Source organism: Clarias gariepinus, chromosome 8 (assembly GCF_024256425.1).
Source record: "Clarias gariepinus isolate MV-2021 ecotype Netherlands chromosome 8, CGAR_prim_01v2, whole genome shotgun sequence".
Taxonomy (NCBI): Eukaryota; Metazoa; Chordata; class Actinopteri; order Siluriformes; family Clariidae; genus Clarias; species Clarias gariepinus.
This window is the reverse complement of record NC_071107.1, coordinates 29,777,782-29,794,834: the sequence shown is the minus strand read 5'-3', so window position 1 is coordinate 29,794,834 and position 17,053 is coordinate 29,777,782. Positions and strand designations below refer to the sequence as shown.

At 37.7% G+C, this 17,053-nt stretch overlaps 1 protein-coding gene and 1 long non-coding RNA gene across 2 annotated transcripts in view; one reads left to right on the top strand and one right to left on the bottom strand.

Moving 5' to 3' along the window:
* The window catches only part of col21a1 (collagen, type XXI, alpha 1), a 63,143-nt gene that overhangs the window by 18,674 nt on the left and 27,416 nt on the right, over positions 1-17,053 (top strand). The window contains exons 12-18 of the mRNA XM_053501292.1: positions 4,298-4,351; positions 4,438-4,491; positions 7,527-7,580; positions 10,313-10,366; positions 10,479-10,532; positions 10,617-10,670; positions 15,520-15,573. Of these exons, the coding sequence (XP_053357267.1) occupies positions 4,298-4,351; positions 4,438-4,491; positions 7,527-7,580; positions 10,313-10,366; positions 10,479-10,532; positions 10,617-10,670; positions 15,520-15,573 (378 nt within the window). The remainder of the gene's footprint in view (positions 1-4,297; positions 4,352-4,437; positions 4,492-7,526; positions 7,581-10,312; positions 10,367-10,478; positions 10,533-10,616; positions 10,671-15,519; positions 15,574-17,053) is intronic.
* LOC128528454 (uncharacterized) overlaps positions 4,670-17,053 on the bottom strand; it is a 28,780-nt gene continuing 16,396 nt past the window's right edge. The window contains exon 3 of the long non-coding RNA XR_008360959.1: positions 4,670-5,435. This is a non-coding gene — a long non-coding RNA (uncharacterized LOC128528454). The remainder of the gene's footprint in view (positions 5,436-17,053) is intronic.

Genomic DNA, 17,053 nt, shown 5'->3' with positions numbered 1-17,053 from the left:
AACACCTCTCCAACGTGCCAGACGCCATGGAATGTGAGCATTTGCTCACTCAAGTCTGTTACGGCGACGAGCTGGAGTCAGGTCAGGACCCCGATGAGGACGACGAGCATGCAGTTGAGCTTCCCTGAGACGGTTTCTGACAGTTTGTGCAGAAATTGTTTGGTTATGCAAACCAATTGTTTCAGCAGCTGTCTGAGTGGCTGGTCTCAGACGATCTTGGAGGTGAACCTGCTGGATGTGGAGGTCCTGGGCTGGTGTGGTTACACGTGGTCTGCGGTTGTGAGGCCGGTTGGATGTACTGCCATATTCTCTGAAACGCCTTTGGAGACGGCTTATGGTGGAGAAATGAACATTCAATGCACGAGCAACAGATCTGGTTGACATTCCTGCTGTCAGCATGCCAATTGCACGCTTCCTCAATGCTTGTGGCATCTGTGGCATTTTGCTGTGAGACAAAACTGCATATTCCAGGGTGGCCTTTTATTGTGGGCAGTATAAGGTACACCTGTGCACTACTCATGATGTCAGATCAGCATCTTGATGTGGCACACCTGGATTATCTCAGCAAAGCAGAAGTGCTCACTATCACACATTTAGACTGATTTGTGAAAAATGTTTGAGAAAAATGGTAATGTTGTGTATCTGGAATGAATTTTAGATCTTTAAGTCCATCTCATGAAAAATCGGAGCAGAAACAAAGGTGTTGCGTTTATATTTTTGTTGAGTGTATATTCTGGCCAATCGGAAGCCTTTCACAGTGTGTTATTGTATTTTCATGAAGAAGATATTTTTAAAAAAACTTACTGTAGGATAAAGCTTAGGCCTTAAAACTTAGACTCTGCTGCTGTAATGATGAGTTACATCATCATTACTGATTAGTAAGCCTATTTGAAAAGTACCCGTGTACTCCCAAGCCATGTCTCTCTTCATGGTTGACCAGTGAACTCATGTTTAGGATCGTAAGCTGATCCTCTCTTTCTTAGTGCTTTCGCCTTTCAGTCACTTTGTTGTAGGCTAATGTTGGTTCCAAAAATTTTTTCAGTTCATCTCTGTATTTCTGGCCTTCCAAGTCTTTCTGCTCATAAGTTGATTGCATCTAGAATTACGGACGTATACAGGTCTGTTTCCAAACAGTTCTTCAAACAGTGAGTTGTAAAACCTTCACCGCTGCTTGTGGGAATTGTTACTGATGATGTTTTTCGTTCCTCATAACAGATCTTACAAAATTTATAGTAAATGCTGTTGTTTTCTTTGGCTGGCCAGTTTAATGTCTGGTTGGTTTCTTTATTTTTTTAAGACTTTCTGAATTAACTAGACCCAGTATGTCTGCAATGGCCTTTTTACTTATTTCTCAGTCTAAAAATAGCTTGCTTTTTTCCCCCATTGACAGCGCTGTGGTCTTCATGCTTGTTTATACATTTTAACAAACAAGATCGGGCATTTATAGCTATTAATTAATATTGTCCAAGCAAATATACATAAAGTGGGTATACAATAGAATAACACCCCTTTAATCGGATCACCCTGCTCCCCACTCCCAAAGAATGACTTGTAAACTTATCAGGTGAAGCTAATATCCTGAAACACAATACCATCTGACTTTGAACCATAATCAGCTATGGTGATCTTATTTATCTTAGCATGAAAAGCTGGAGCATTTCCGCACCTGGTAGTGCAACGGAAACTATGGGTCAACTATGGGTGTCAAAAAGATACTGTCAAAAGATCTCCGGGATAAAGTTGTACACAGGCAAAAGTCTGGAGATGGATAAAAAAATATTACAGTGAAGTACATTATTAACAAGTGGACGATATTTAATACCGTAGAAAACAGATCATGACGTTGCTCCAAACCGAATGAAAAAGCCAGAAAGAAAATGGTCAGAGAGGCTACCAAGCGGCCTACAGCAACTCTGAAGCAGTTGTAGGAATTGATGTCAAAGAGTGGTCATTGTGTGTATGTGACAATAATATCACAAATTCTCCACAAATGTGGCTTGTACTGTATGGGAGTTGCAAGATTGCAACTCAATACTGAGCTTTGCTCAGGGAAATCTGCTGCCCTGTGCCAGAAAGTTGTTAATGGGAAGACGCTTTACCTTCCAACATAATGACCCAAAGCAGACAGCAAATCTAATCACACGCTGGTTGAAGGAGAAAAAGCTGAATGTCCTTGCATGGCCTAGTCAGAGCTTAAGACTTAAACCCCATTGAATATCTGTGTAATGACTTGAATGAAGACAGCAGTCCACAAACAGTCACCATCAAATTTAACTCATCTTGAGCAGTTTTGCAAAGAAAAGTGGGCAAATATTGCAAAGTCTCGATGTACAGTAGAAAGTGTGTAGTTGTGTGCCATTGAGAAGGACATTGCCTACACCTGATTGAGTTTACAAGTAATTTTTTTTTCCTATTGATGTGATTATTTTAAAGAGGGTGATTCTTATCTATACCCACTGTATCTTTGCCTATGTGTTTCCTGTTAATCAGCTCAATGTTCCTACTGTATATTGATCACTTGAAAAATAATGTGTTTAAACAAAAGGGTACAGTGTTTCATGTTTTAAAACATGCAAGTATACAGTAAATATCAGGAAATTAAAGCTAAAATTCCTCTACATACTGAATCACTAACATAAATGTTTAAGCAAAATGTATAGGAAAAGCCAAAATGACCTTGTCATTCCAAATTTCTTTTAGGGGACTTTAGATGCCCTGTATCCATGCAGAATCTTCAACTAATGCTGGCACATGACAGACCGTTGTCCTTTTTCTTGTCCTCTAAACATTTATACTGCAATTTCATACTTTCATGACCCCCTCGTACAGCTGTACAAGATTAAAGAGCCTTGGCAGAACTTGCTTGCTGGCATCTTCTCTCCAAAACCCTAGCACAGACTTTCCTGGAAGGCTGAAAAGTATGATTCCCCTATAATTGGAACATATCCCTTAGTCTATTTATTTTATATGGACTGACATCCTGGTTTGCCAGTCTAAAGGTACAGCCTTTGATCTCAAATGTTTTCATTTTCAACAGAATTTCACATCACCTGGTTAGGGTAAAACAAACAGGGTCATCAGTTGATGCTCCACAGGGTCATCAGTTGATGCTCTTCTCTCAAACATCTAGCCCACCCATTCCAATTTTTTTTTTTTTTTTTTAGAATGCCATGGGCCAGTTTAAATCTAAAAAAAACTTTAATGACAAAACTTTTAACATAAGTCTTATATGAGACACATAAAGACATGACAAACACTTTATGAGACACTAGACAGCACTGGTATAGATCTTGTCCGCCTATTGCCTCCTCGAAGATAAGCCTAAGATCTATTAAGATAAAATAGCAATTCAATAGATTGACTGAATCAAATGAACTGATCAGACTGACCAAGGACTCTAAGAGTAATGCTGTGATTAATAACAGCAAGATAGCTTTAATTACTATCACGGTTTTCCCAGACCGTATTTATCTGTATTTGGGCATAATCTTTATTGGGTTTGCACTGTTTAAATTATTTTAGAGTAATAGGTTGTTTCCTGTTCCATGCTGGATTTAATGTACAAACACTGCATTCACACATGTAAGCAAACACAAGAGGTAGGAGCAAAACACAGAGGCAGTACTGTACCATTCTCACAGCACCATCATTAGTTTTTGGAACCAGGCAAATTAACCAGAACTATAGCCCTATTCGTAAGGGACTAGTTTTACAGGGGGTTGTTAGAGAAATTTCTGTTTTACAGACGTACTTTGTGATTTTAATCCCGCCCAAATCTGCCATGTCTGTCTTTCTCTCACATGACCTCTGTAGAAATTCCAGAGCAAATTACCTACTTTAAGAAAATCTAATCCCGTCCCAATGTGAATGTCTGTGATTGCCGAAAATGTTTTTTCCAAAACACGTTTTGGTCAACGTGACCTACAGTACTATCTCCAGTGCCCCGGTATTCAAGTTTGCGCACCAATAATGTCTTGTGCAACGCACACATGTAAAACACAGATACCCCTACCTTCGTAATAAACACGGAGATGTTAGTCCCATCCAAATGCATACATGAAATGACAGATGTTTTCATCTCAGCCATTACACACAGTGAGGCAGAAAAGGCTTCCATACCAGGTGTGCCACAATTAAACAATACCAAAACTATCAAGGCCACAGGGCAGTGCATTTAGTTTAGCACATAGCAATAAGAAGTGTATCTTAAACGTCAACCAAACTCTGGATACCTCTGACCATATAAAAGATGTCCTATATTGATAATCTAATAAATGGATCTCTTAATTTATTCAAGGGTCTACCGGGGCCAAGAGGAAGCGCTGGCCTTCAAGGTCCTCCTGGCATGATGGTAAGAATGGAAACACTAATACTGTAAATTAATTCTGTAAATTAACCTACAGTGTATTTAGATCTAACACATTTTGTTTCAATAAGGGGCTTCGTGGAGCAGATGGATACAAGGGTGATAAAGGAAGTCTTGGGGAACCTGTAAGAGGCTATTTATTCTATATATTTTAATATAATGCACAGTAAGGGGAAAAAGTATTCAGACATTTTTTTTTTATTTTGTAACAGAAATGTATGTATTCATAAGCAATGAAAAATATAATTACAAAAATAATTGAGATACTGAATTAAAAAGGTGTAACATTACAAAAAATTGTTTAAGAACTTAATATAAATGCTTATAAAAAACACACATGGTTTCATTATAAGAGACATTGCCACTGGTTGAGTTGATTTCATGCAACACGTAGCAATCGTATCAATGGTGATCGGGACATTATATTGTTCTCAGAAACAACAATATTAAAAGCAACACTCAATTGGAAACCTACAGAGCCAAAACAAAGACCTTAAACACCCCCATCAGTACAATCAGTTAAATATTAGGCAGTTGGAAAATTCATAGAGGCACAACTAATCATTCTGACAGTGCACCATGTTCTTAGAATAATCATAAGAACGGTAAAAAAAGAAATAAGTAGCAGCATGACCTAGAAGCAGCAGAGACAATGACTATACAGAATAATAAGCAATGAACTGCACTGCCATGTTCTCTATTCCAAGTTCTCTACAATCCACACAAAACCTGCTAAGAAAGAAATGAAAAACATAAATTCAGGACTGACTAAACAAACAGATTAGATTAGATTCAACTTTATTGTCACTGGGCAAGGTAAATGTACAGAGCCAATTAAATGCAGTTAGCATTGTGGATATACAATAGTGCAATGATAAGCATAAGTTATGGATGGTGCAAAGATGCACAGTGGGCGAAGCAGTCAATATAAACAGAAAGTGACAGTACAGTGGTGTATTAGTTAACACTGCATGATCAGCTGCTCAGTGCAGTAACAGCCACAGACGAAAAGCAAGAACAGAAGAAATTTTTCAGTCTGTTGGTCCGGACTCTGAGGCACCTGTAGCACCTGCACGATGGAAGAAGAGTGAATAGTACATTATTGGGGTGAAAGTAATCTTTGATAATTCCCCTCACCATGTGCAAACAATGTTTCATTTAAACGTCGTCCAAGGTGGGTAGCTGGGTGCCAATGATTCGTTGGGTGGTTTTCACCAACCTCTAAAGGCTTTACGGTCCGGAGCAAAGCAGTTGCTGTAAAACACTGAGAAGCAGTTTGTGAGAATGCTCTGACACAGTGTTAAAAGTTCTCCAGTATCCTGGCGCATAGGTAAGACTTTTTAAGTCTTCTCCGAAAGTACAGATGCTGTTGTGCTTTTCTAATCAGGAAAGAAGAGTTTGGAAACCATGTGAGATGATCCAAGGAAAAGCTAGGTGCAACTGTATTGATAGGAATGGGAGCACAATTGTAATTGCCAGCTTGTCTCAAATCCACTGCACTTCATGGTACTAGGTGCTTGATTACCTCACTATAAGCTGTCTCATTGTTACCTCTTGTCAGACCTGCCACCGACCGGCTTTGAGGTGAGTGAGAAGTCAGGACAGTAAACTGGACAAAGGACAGGTTAAAGATGCACAAAAAGACCTAAATAAATCTCTTCATCATATCTCTATGATCCCATGAACACCGAGCCCATATGAAATACAAAGAAGCAAAACAAGTAAAATAAAACGTGTTGATTTTTTTTGTCGCTCAAATTATGCGTCACAACTGCCGATGTGTGACACCCACCGACATGCGATTTATTGAGCTTTTCGATCCCCGGGTATATTCAGATTGACAGCTGACCTCAGCCTCCAGTACATGTGATAAAAGGATGATGGCACAGAGAAGCAGACGGCATTTTGGTTAGCTGCAGGTGGATAATTAAAGTTCGGCATTTTATTTAATAAATATGAGGAGGATACAAACAGACATTGAGTATAGTTTAAAGAGTAACTTTTAACCCAGTTTTTATACATAGCGTAAAGGTAAAAAAAATAAACAACAACAACAACAAATATATACTGTATGCAATGTTATTTTCATTTTAGATGTCAAAAGGGTTTTGTGGCTCCCAGTGTTTTCTTTTTTGTGGGAAACCGGTCCAAATGGCTTGGACCATGTTTAAGTGTTTAATGTTGCCAACCTCTGGCCTACACAATATATTAACTTAAATCCCAATTTTGGGAGGACTCAAATTGGAAATTAATCAAAAAGACCATTGTAACCCTGGGGAAAATGAAGACAATTTGCCAAGAGCCACATTGCGGCAACATGTCCCTGCTTTTTTCAATAGAGTTGCAATTGCAAAAACGAAAGTATTAATGGGATGTGGTGACTCAAATGGTTAAGGCTCGGGGTTACGGATTGGGGTCAAGGGGTTCAAGTCTCAGTACAGCCATGTTGCCAATGTGGGCAAAAGCCCTTGAGGAAACCCTAATCAGCTTCAGGGGCTATAAGGTACATGTGACAAATATCTGAGTCTTAGACAGATAGAGAGATACTTTACTGATCCCAAAGGTAATTCTATGAATCTAATGTTGGTAGCTTATGGTGTTTGAACGATTTTTCCCCTTACTGTTTCTTTTAAACATGTGCTTATGCTAATGAATAACTTTTTTGGTTACATTTTTAAGAATTAAGTGTGTATATGCACTATAAGAAACAGCAGTGTGTGAATACTTTTTTTTCTACTATACAATTACTTTTCCACATTGTAGGGGAGGTAAACAAAAAAAAAGTGTACCCTGTTAAAATTGTGGCTTTTTCTATTGAAAAACCAAAACTAAGATAAGTCATGTCTTTTAAATGCAGACTTTTTCTGCATTTAATGTGATGAAGCATTTAACTAAATACACAGAAATGGCCCAGCTAGAGGCCAAACCAAGTTCTATCTAAAAACCTGAGAAGACACTTACAAAGAATATTGATGAATTTAAAGGGTTTAGACGAGTGGTTAGAATCTTTAACAAAGTATTAATTAAGGGGTGTGCACACAGTAATGTATGTTGAGCCATGTTTATTTGTTTTGTTTATTTGTTTTGTTTCAACATAAGTGGTGTGTAGACTTTTAAATTGAAAAAACAAACAAACATTACTTTCTTTTCTTCTGTGCAGGGTGAAAGAGGTATCCCAGGGTTACCTGGCCCTCCAGGTCAACCAGGTGAAAAGGTAGTGTAGCCATTTGTAACAACATTTATAAATCCACAACACCTATTTCAGTTGAACTTACCATATGAAGGTATTTAGTTTAAAAAACAGCAAACTTATATGCAGTGTTGGGGGACGTTACTTTTTAAAGTAACTAACTACATTACAAAATTACTATTATTAAAAAGTAATCAGTTACATCACAGCGGTACTTTCTGATAAAAGTAACTAGTTAGAGTACTTTTCCATTGCGGAAAATGAAAACTCCTTTGTGATTCCTCATGCATGTTGTTTTAGTCAAGACTTTTAAAATTATTCTACCATCATCACTCAGCGAAGTTTGGCCCATAATCTGTTAACTACTAATACCCCTATCTCACCTACGCGGTGGCCGTGAGTACAGTTCATCATGATTCACCTCAGTTTTTGGCGCCGTGATTATTTTCCATCTTTCTGCACGGCGGTCCTCGTATAGTCAAACCGCATAGGTGAGATAGGGGTATGCTGGAATAACAGAGGGGGGCGGGTTGTCGGGGCGGGGATGACTTTCTCATACACATTAACAGGTTGGGAATGACTGCTGTCTGGCTCACAAATTACATAAATTGTCTGTATAATAGATTACATTTTTGGAAAAATAACTAAATAAATAAGTACTTAAATGGCAGACCTAACGCGTTTGATTATTCGTTACATCAAAAAAGGAATCCAAGTAAGGAATCCAAGTAAGTAAGGAATCCAACTAACGCGTTACTTTGTAATGTGTTACACCCAACACTGCGTATGTGTGTGTATGTATGTTTGTATTTATATATACACACATACATACATACACCCACACAAGTGTATATAAATGTATACAATGTATAGCAATACATTTTGTATATTTAAGGTTAGAAAGTTTGGGATTACTTTCTAACTCCATGTTCGTTCCTGATTTTTATTATTTTATAATCTCCTTTGAACAGTTAATGTTAATATGTTTCTAATAAATCAGTAAACAAAAACATAGAAATTTTCAAGTGATCCCAAACTTTTAAGCGGTATTTATACACACACACACACACAATATATATATATATATATATATATATATATATATATATATATATTACATACACACACGTATACTATATGAGTGGCTGCTTATATTTATGGCCAGACATTTCAAGACTCAGCAGGGTAAAAGTTGGCCCCCCTGAGCAGACCAAACATGGACACAACAAGGAAGTAAACAAGGAAGGAATTGTGCCCTGTCCAAATAGGGAACTCGCTAGGACAGCAATGAAAAAGGTGCAGTAAATAACTGTGACTGTTAACACAATGGAAAATGTATATTTGGCTAGCTCAAATGGCACAAATGCCAGAGCCTGTGAAAACCCTCTAAGCCTCCGGCTCCCAGTACACAAGCAAGTCTTTTGCACGCAGGTCCATTAAAGGTATTGATTCTGGAGGCAGAATGTTTTCTGACAACAAAAACACTCCCTCCTGATGATGAGCTCAGTGTGTTTAATGTCAGCGAAGGTGAGGCCTCTTAAATTTTACTTTGAAACTAGATAGCCAGGGATGTAACTTATGCACATTTCATAATCCAATCAGCCAATAAAATGGCAGCAACTCAACGCATGTAGGCTTGGTAAAGAAAATCTACTGAAGTTCAAATCAAGCACCTCTAGGGTTTACAGAGAATGTTTTGAAAAAAAAAAAAAGAGAAACTATCCAGTAAGCAGCAGTTCTCTGGCTGAAAATGCCATGTTGATGATGTCAGAGGTGAGAGGAAAATGGCTAGACTGAGCTGGTAGAAAGGCAAAGGTAACCCAAATAAAACTGGTTTACAACTGAGATACTAAGAGGATCTCAGAACATGTATCACATCAAACTTTATAGCAGATGGGTTACAGCAGCAGAAGACCACAGGTGCCACTTCAGTCAGCTAAGAACAGTAAACTGAGGCTACAATTGGGCCACATGGGCTCACCAAAATTGGATAACAGAAGATAAACATTGCCTGCACTGATTTTTTTCTGTGACATTCAAATGGGTGTCAGAATTTGACTAACACCATGAAAGCTTAAATTCTTCCTACCTTCATTCAGGCTGGTAATGGTGTGAGTGATACTTTTTTCAGACATTTTTGGACCCTTAGTAGCAATTAAGCATAATTTACAAGATGCAGCCTACCTGAGTATTGAACAATGTCCATCAATTAACAGTTCAACCACAGGATAATGCACCATGTCATAAAACTAAAATAATCTGGTCTCTTGAATGTGACAATAAGTTTACTGTACTCAAATGACCAGATCTTAAGCCAAGAGAACACCTTTGGGATGTGGTGAAATGGGAGATTTGCATCATGGATGTGCAGTCGACAAATCTGCTGCAACTATGTGATGCTATCATGTCATATGAACCAAAATCTCTTAGGAATGTTTTAGGCACCTTGTTTAATCTATGCCATAAAGAATAAAGCAGTTCTAAAGGCAGTATTTGAACCCAGTACTAGCACGCTACAGTATACCGAATGAAGTGGCTAGTGAGTGTAGAATAGACACATGGCAAGGAGAAGTGTACTGTACGTGATTATCACTAATCATGTTGTCTCCTTTTCTTCACACAAAGACAGGTGTCACGCATAAAACACCCCAGTCTTAGTGTTATAAAATACATACAACCTCTTCCATTAATTTCACAATTGACAATATTGTACTGCCATTACTAATCTCATTATCATCTTTTCTGCATTTTCTAAGGGAGCAACTGGCTCTCAAGGTGGGCAAGGGATACCAGGAAAAGATGGGGAACAGGTACAAATAAAATATGTAGAGAGTTTGTTTGGACTCATCTGCTTCGTGCTTCACCATGACCATATGCATTTGTCCACGAAATATGTCAAGTTTAACATCGTCTTTATTACAGGGTGAAAAGGGAAGCAGTGGACCTACTGGTCCAACCGGATATCCAGGACAACCTGTATGTGCGCAGTTTTTCCCTTGTTTATTATTATGATAGTAGTTAGTAAATAAGCACTAAGCTGCTTTTTTTTTTTTTTAACAGGGGCTACATGGAAGAGATGGAAAAGACGGAATTCCAGGAGGGCTAGGGCAAAAGGTATGCAGTAGTTTAAGAAGAAATGCTTAAGCATATTTCGATATTAATTACCTCTACATTTGGAGAATGTTCTTTGGCAAGGCTAGTTTCATAAATCCTAATGCATTATATGGGTGAATCTAATATAATGGTGCGCTGTTATTTCATGGCTTACAGTTTCATTTTGAATTAGGAATCATGCTGTGTTTCTAGGCCTTTTCATAACAGTTAGGAAACAATTTGGTAAAATGAGACTGAGCATTTCAGATGATTACCTATAATCTCGTAGCACACGAGAGAGAAGAATCTTGATTCAGTTGTGATCACATGACACTCGACAAAGTGCATGCGTACTACTTGTATATCAAGACCTCATTAATGAAGTTAATTTATTCAAAATTTTAGCTCATCTTGCAAAACACTTGCAGACCAAGGCACTCGCAATCCAAGGTTCCACTGTAGCTTTTGTTACACCAGTTGATTGAGTAGTACTTTAGATTAATTAACCCTCATCATTCTGGTGCACACAAACCGATTTTAGCTTTCTCTTACGCATCTTTTACACATCACCCTTCCACTTATATTTGTCCTTTTTTTGACTGGAGAAGAAGAGGGGCGGCTGCACCATCATTTGATAGTGCCTATGCTGTCCATATAGAAGGAAAACCAGCAGGTGGATGATGGGCCTGTCCTTGCCAATAAATCTGCCCCAAAGCACGTTGGACTACCAGGAAAAAGAAAGGATGCCAGATTACATATCCAGCCAAGATTTCACCCAATGTTTGTATTAATACCAAACTATTAATTCAACTAATTTCCCCTGGCTAGAATGACAACAATCCCATTTGGCATCACAATAAAATATTTTCTTTAAACTTCTTGCCAGCTTTTTAAGCATGCTGTTGCATGTCTTTAAACTAGCTGCTGTTAATCTTGTTGATGCCTGTCCAGCATGTGTTTGTAGTCGAAAAAGTCAGAAATTCTTCACTGTCCTTAGAGTTTTTTATTTTTTAATGAGGATCAATATAATAACCATCCCAAGGCAAATCAAATGAGTAATGACAGAAACTCTTAGAGGTGGCCTGATGCAGTTGCTTACTGCATATCAGGTGGTGGCAGGCGTTCTTGTTGTTCACCAACTTATGCAGAATCTCATCTTAGCCAGGTATGGGAGTGAGTTTCAAGGAAAATTAGGTCATTACTTTTTAGGTGATATGTTGTACCCACCCCTTGTATTAAAAGGCCCATCATGATTGAATTAGCCACCGTAAAATGTCGATAAGGTGAGTTTTGGACATGACGGTTTATGTCGACAGCATCATAAATATACATGCGCTCAATAAATTAGATAACTCAAAGTTGCTGTAGATAAATGGTACTAGATAATGGTGACACAAAATTGTGGACCTTTAGGCATTTGTTTTCTTTTATGAAGTGTATATTTTCTTATTATTTGACATAAACTGACTTAGTAAGTCGAATATATCCTATTCTACCTGATACAAGTTTTTTTCGGGGACTGGCCAAAATAATTAAAAACTGTAGCTGGATCCAGACTTTTGAGGAAAATAAGAGTACAAGTACAAGAGTACTACAAGTAGCAGTTTCTAAACATCTAAATAATCTTGTACTCAACACCTTAAACTAGTAGTCGATGTGTGATCTTAAAGTCCATTTCAAGTAATTTCAGAGTACTGTCGTGTTTAAAAGTGAATCCTCTCTTATTTTAATTTCATATGTTGTTGTGTTAAAAAAAATTATCATCTGATCATAATGGGTCTTAATATTGGGCAAATACAACCTCAGACAAACAATACTGTATATAACTTTTTTTTTTCACAGTGCAATTATTTATTTAACAAAAATAAAGCCAAAAAGAGACAAACATGTGGCCAATACTAAGCACCTCTTTACTGCTTTCTAAAGATTTAAGAGGATAAGTTGCAGCCAGATGCTGCTAAACATCAGCCCTTGATTAAGTGATCAGCAAGTGTTAAGACCTCTATAAAGGATTTGGCAGTTTGCAGGTCTGGAGCATTTAGGTGTGTGTTAACAAAATGCCAAGAGGGCAAGACATTCTGTAGGCAGTTGTCTTAGAGGAGCAATTATTTCTACACATAAATCTAAAAAAAGTCATAAAACCATTTCCATACAATTTAAAGTTCATCGTTCTTCCACTTGAGAAAGATTACTCCCAAGTGGAAAGCATTCAAGAGAGCTGCCAATTTACCCGGGAGTGAACAGACAGTGCAATGCTCTAAGAAATGCAACAAAACCTATGATCTACATCTCAGACCCTATAGGCCTTACTGAGCTATGACAGCACAATTGGAAAAAGACTGAACAGGTACAGTTTGTTTGGAAGGGCTGCCAGGAGAAGCCTCTTCTGTCCAAAAAGAACTTTACAAAACCGCATCTGAACAAAGCACAAGGCTTCTGAAAGCAATGTCCTGTGGACAGATGAAACCAAATTAAAGTTGTTTAACCTTAATGCCCAGCGCCATGTTTGGGGAAAACCAAATACATTTTTTGCAGAAACATCTCATAGCCACTGTGATGACTTGGGCTTTTTTGCTACCACATGACCTGGGCAGCTTGCAGTCAACCATTTACTCGACCATGAACAACTCTGTATAGCAGAGATTCTGGTGGTAAATAAGAAGCCATCTGTAAAACAGCTAAATGTACATCAGAAAGGCTGAATAAGAAAGAAGCAACGTTTTGGAATGGCCTAGCCAAAGTCCTTAACGGTCAGCCAAGACCTGAAGAAATCTGTGCCCAAACAATTGCCGAAAAAACCTCAATAAACTGAAACGAGCGACTGAAAGTAATAATGCAAACAATTTCCTCAAGTAATTCCTGCTAAAGGTGGATCCCTTAGCTACTGATTCAAGTGGTTACCTGGTATTGTCCACATTTCTTTTTGGCTTCATTTTTGTTAAATAAATAATGGCATGGTGGAAAAAAAAATATATATTGTTCATATGAAGTGGCATTTGCCTAATAATCTGATCACAGTGGGTCTTAGTATTATGTTTTTACACAAAAACACAAAATTAAAAAAGGGGGTAATATGTACAGTACATGACCAATATTGGTAGGCCAGACATGGACCCAGCATCCAATTGGCAACATCCACTGCAAATGCTTCATCTCTAATTTCGAGCTACAAACTCAATGAACATAACTTTCAATAGAAGCCAATTTAGACTTGGGTCAAGTCTAAACACCTGGGAATCATCCTTGGCAATAACCAGAATTTCTTTGCCTTGATTAAGCCTTAGCAAAAACGAATGTGCCTAAACTAAACTCCCTGGCATTATACTCTATGGCACTATACTTGAATCTGAGCAGAACAGACAGCTGCATTTATCAAGTCCATTGGAGGGCACTGTCTAAGCAGTTACTCCTCCAAATTATTGTGTAGACGATAATAGAAGCAACTGCATTCAATATGAAGGATGCTACTGTGACATTAGCAAATCTTTAGAGCCTCCCCTTACATTTGTGTTTTTATTGCTTGGATGTCCTTGGCTACAACTGCTGTAGGAAGTAAAGCACTTTTCCAAGTGAAACAAATGACTGTAAAGTTATACAGTACATGATTCCTGAAGGAGAGGAATGAGTTAAAATACTTCACAGACACAGCTCCATAAAGAACAAAGTACTGAACTGAGAGTTGACCAAATGGTGTATGAAGTTGGCATGATCATCTCCACACAACATATACTTTTTTAGGTATGAATAGATGTAGACTAGTGTACCTTCAGACAGACATATGAAGATATTATTTATTATACTGCTTTCCACTGTAAAAGTGTTTGGATGCACTTTAGCTGAATGTTTTTTTAAAAGTTCACATTTGCTTACAGTACTTTAGTTGTGCATCTTTTAATTAATGCCTCAAGTTATTGCTAAAAACCTACAGTATATATTGTTGAGTATTCCGTGGTACATGTACAGTCCCCCTTACACCCTTCAATTGGACCAGCAACATTGTTCTTGCTATACATTGGGGATATTTTGGGTCGGACATCAAAAGATGAATATGGCACATTTTCAGCTTTTATTGTAGCTTTTCAAATAGATGTGGTAAAAAAACCAAATTGATTAGTTAATGAATGAGCTGATTAGGACAGTGGTAGCTCAGAGGGCTAAGGCACCGAGTTACTGATCCGAAGACCAGGTTGCCATTGTTGAGCCCTTGAGCAAGGCCCTTAACCCCATGCTGATCCCTTCCTTTCCCACACTTTGGCTTTTCAGTCAGTTTAGTAGAGGGTAATGTTGGCTCCAGTACTTATGGTGAGACCTAATTCTTACCGGTGATGAGTGGTTTGGAATTTTGGGATATAGCCTCTATATACTTTTGTGGTGTGGAAGTTGTTGGTGATTTCACAATTTGTTGCATTGGGGTTTTAAAGCTCTCACAATGTTTGTCATCTGCTGTTTTCATTGGCAGATGGTGGATTTCAACGACTTATTTTCTCCCAGAGAGCTTCATGCTGGTTAATCATTTTTAACAGCAAATTCAGTCTGCAAAGTCAAAACAAAAAATTTTTTTACTTAAAAAAATTGATGCATTTAAATAAACAGTTTGAACGTGTTTAACATGTCTTAATGCAAACATTACAAATATATTTAGCGTATTTCAAAAACAAATGAATTGGCCTTGCTGTTCCAATACTTTCAGAGGGGACTGTAACTCCATGTTTATAGTCTGTATGTACTATGTAAAGCAAAAGTGTTCAAATTCACGCCTGGAGGTTTAGTGTCCAGCAAAGTTATATCTATATATAATACAATAACATTAATTGAATATTTTGCTTTATGATGGTTCTATTTTAAAACATATGCCTTTGTATTGTTTAAGGGTGAGACAGGTGCTCCTGGCCTTCCTGGACAAGATGGACGAGAAGGACATCCAGTAAGTATAAAATTAAAAAAAATAACAAAAAAAAAACTATGCACAATTTTTGAATAGGGATTACTTTATTATATTAGTCTTGAGCCACCCCTTATGTATTAGTATTTTATTAAATTAAATATACATAATAAATTGAAGAAATGATAATTAGTACTGACAGGCTGCAAAGTGCCAGAAGAGAATTAAAAAATGTGCATGTAACAACCTAAGCTCCAACCTCATTTCCCCTCTCGTCTATCGACCATTTACATTTACATTTAGGCATTTGGCAGACGCTCTTATCCAAAGTGACTTACAAAAAGTGCTTTAAAGTTTACATTATTGGATACATACTTACACTGGGTTAACTAGGTTAATAACTAAGTGCCATTAGTCCAAAACAACTGGGAAGTTTAAGTACTGGAGAAACAGATGCGTCTTGAGTCGTCGTTTAAAGATAGTCAAAGTCTCAGCTGTACGGACATCTAGAGGAAGTTCATTCCACCACCTAGGTGCCATAACAGAAAAGAGGCCTGGATGAATGCAGCTCTCGATCCCTGAGAGATGGTGGAATAACGCGAGGAGTGCTGGAGGATCGGAGGGAACGTGGTGCAGTGCGTGGTGTGATTAGAGCAGAACGACTCTGCTCTAATTAGCAGTATATTTACCTGATCGACTGCACTTCTTTTTCACTGGTTCATGCCTTAAGTTTGATTTCTTTTTATGTCTAATGATGCTTAACAAAAAAGAAAATCCTCTGAAATTGGTCAAGTACAGGGACTGGACAAAATTAGAGCCAAGAACTTGCCAAAAATAAGATCCAAAAAAGTCTTTCAGGAATCCAGGAGAACTATTCCTCAAGACTACCCTAAAAATACAAGTCTGGCCCTGTGAAGCAAAATATGAAGAAATGAGAGGTGATTTAAGACTTTTGACCGGCACTGTGCTCTTTTGTCCTGACTATCTAAAAATATGGGGTAAAACAAGACAACAAAAAGCTGATTTACTCCCAAGCTATGGACCACTAAGTCATTAAAAAAAATCAGAATGATAAATTTTATCTACTTTACAGGTTTACATAAAAAGGCACATTGTTGCCTAAAACTGTCAAAACAAATTGTTTAATTTAGCGCCACTTGGAGAATAGCAATTTAAACATGTGGAAGTCTGTTTTTTTTTTTTTTTTTTTTTTACCATTTAAAGGAAATCATAACATAATTAGGCTATAAAAATGTTTCTCATAGTTATAACTAATATTACCAAATTATTATTAAAGTTGGTTATATTTCACCCCTCCCGACCGCCAGGGGATAAAAATCACTGGACATACAAAAACCTTCCAACAAGGTCACACAGTAACTTATGATGCAGTAATGACTATAAATACTGCCATCTTATCTCACAGCAATCATTGTATTTTGCCCATTTTAACGTTAGCCAACAAGAAGAGTAGGGAACTGTCCTCATGGCAGCTTGTTAGCACTATGGGTCATAGCTGGGT